At 38.3% G+C, this 1605-nt stretch overlaps 1 protein-coding gene across 1 annotated transcript in view; it reads left to right on the forward strand.

The window, feature by feature from the left end:
• Positions 1-1605, forward strand: part of MSH2 (mutS homolog 2) — a gene marked incomplete at its 5' end in the record, with an annotated part of 51143 nt that overhangs the window by 35843 nt on the left and 13695 nt on the right. The window contains one exon of the mRNA XM_010075160.1: positions 574-724. Within this exon, the coding sequence (XP_010073462.1) occupies positions 574-724 (151 nt within the window). The remainder of the gene's footprint in view (positions 1-573; positions 725-1605) is intronic.

A 1605-nucleotide genomic window follows, 5' to 3' on the forward strand; every position in this document is an offset into this window, starting at 1 on the left:
GCTCCCCCTCCCACCCCTGCCCCATGCATTCTCCAGAGTGTCCATTCAGGACATGCTTAGTTTTCCTTTTAAGTTTTTTGCAAAATGTAATGTGTAAGCAAATGAGACATTCAAATAATTGATTATCCTATGCAAAAAAACTCCATGGATTAAAAGAAGAAGAGACAAGATTGTGTAGGGATGGAATGAGAAATCTCACCAGCAGAAGTATGTGTTAGTAAAAGGATCACAACACAACAGGTGATGTGCTTACAACAGCAGTACAGAATGTCCTTGCATGCTATGAACGTTTTTCATGTTTCTGGAGAATATCTATCAGTACAATAATTGTGACCCTGAACTGAATATGCAGTTTGAGAGCATATCAAAACAAGACCAGAGAATGAAACAGTAAACTTCTGTTAGGTCTGGATGTTTCTCATACCCGTACAGAACTAAAGCAAATATACTGAACAGCGTATCTAAGAGAGGCTACATCATACAAACTGGGGATTAGTGAGCAGAAATAGCACAAGCCACAGGATTTTTGATAATACGGTGGTTTTATTTTTTCTTTCTTTTCATCTTTTAAAGGTTTGGAAGCTGGCAAAAGTATCAAACTGGAGACAAATTCACAGTTTGGATATCACTTTCGAATAACTTGCAAGGAGGAAAAAGCTCTCCGTAACAATACAAAATTTGGAATAGTTGATACACAGAAGAATGGTGTGAAATTTACTAACAGGTATGTGATCATCATCAAGACTGTTGTGAAAGAAACTAAATTTTTCCTTTCTTTATGATTATGCTGATTAACTGTTTAAAAAAATCTTGAATGTCTGAATTTCACCTTTTTGCTTGGCTCACAGATTGGAGATATTGAGCAAGACTGGCATGACAGAGGAGTAGTCATACAGTTTCTGTTAAAAGCTGCATTCCTCATTTACTTTGCCAACTGTTAGCTATTTTTGGTCCTTTGACTTGGGTTAATTTCTCTGTTTTAGCTGCACCTAGTAGCATAATTGCATTCACTGTGAGTGTTTATACAGACACTTTCACAAGCTGCAATAGGAAGAGAGCTATTTGTGTTTATCACCAAATATGACATGCAGCAGTTTGGTTATTACTTTTTTTAATTTTTCCAAATCGTGCTGTAATTTCTGTTGGTCCTATGTATTGGACTTCCATTCTGTGGTTCTATAGATTAAGCTATTTAAAAGTTTCAATATTCAGGCTAATTGCGTTGATACTGTTTCAGTGTCTCCTTGTCTGGACAGCAGGTCTGTCACAGGTCAGCCATGCAAGAAGTCTATACTTTGTGTTGAATTTTTAGATCTTCTAGAGCATTTTAGAAGAACAGGGGCTACCTTGGTCATCAGATGTCTTTCTGTATTTCATTATTCTTACACAGAACAAAGTAGAAGGTTGCATGTGCAGAATCAGGTAGTAACTTAGGTTGAAGACAATCTCTTGAGGTTAACTGGTCAAACCCCTCACTGAAAACAGAGCCACCTTGGAAATCAGATCCTATCTCAAAGGTAGGTGAGGTAGCTCAAGGCCTTGCCCAGGGGTCCATCCTCCAAGCATCCTTCACAACCTGGTGGGGCACAAGTTCCCGTGCTGAAC

Source organism: Pterocles gutturalis, unplaced genomic scaffold (genome assembly GCF_000699245.1).
Source record: "Pterocles gutturalis isolate BGI_N339 unplaced genomic scaffold, ASM69924v1 scaffold10417, whole genome shotgun sequence".
Taxonomy (NCBI): Eukaryota; Metazoa; Chordata; class Aves; order Pterocliformes; family Pteroclidae; genus Pterocles; species Pterocles gutturalis.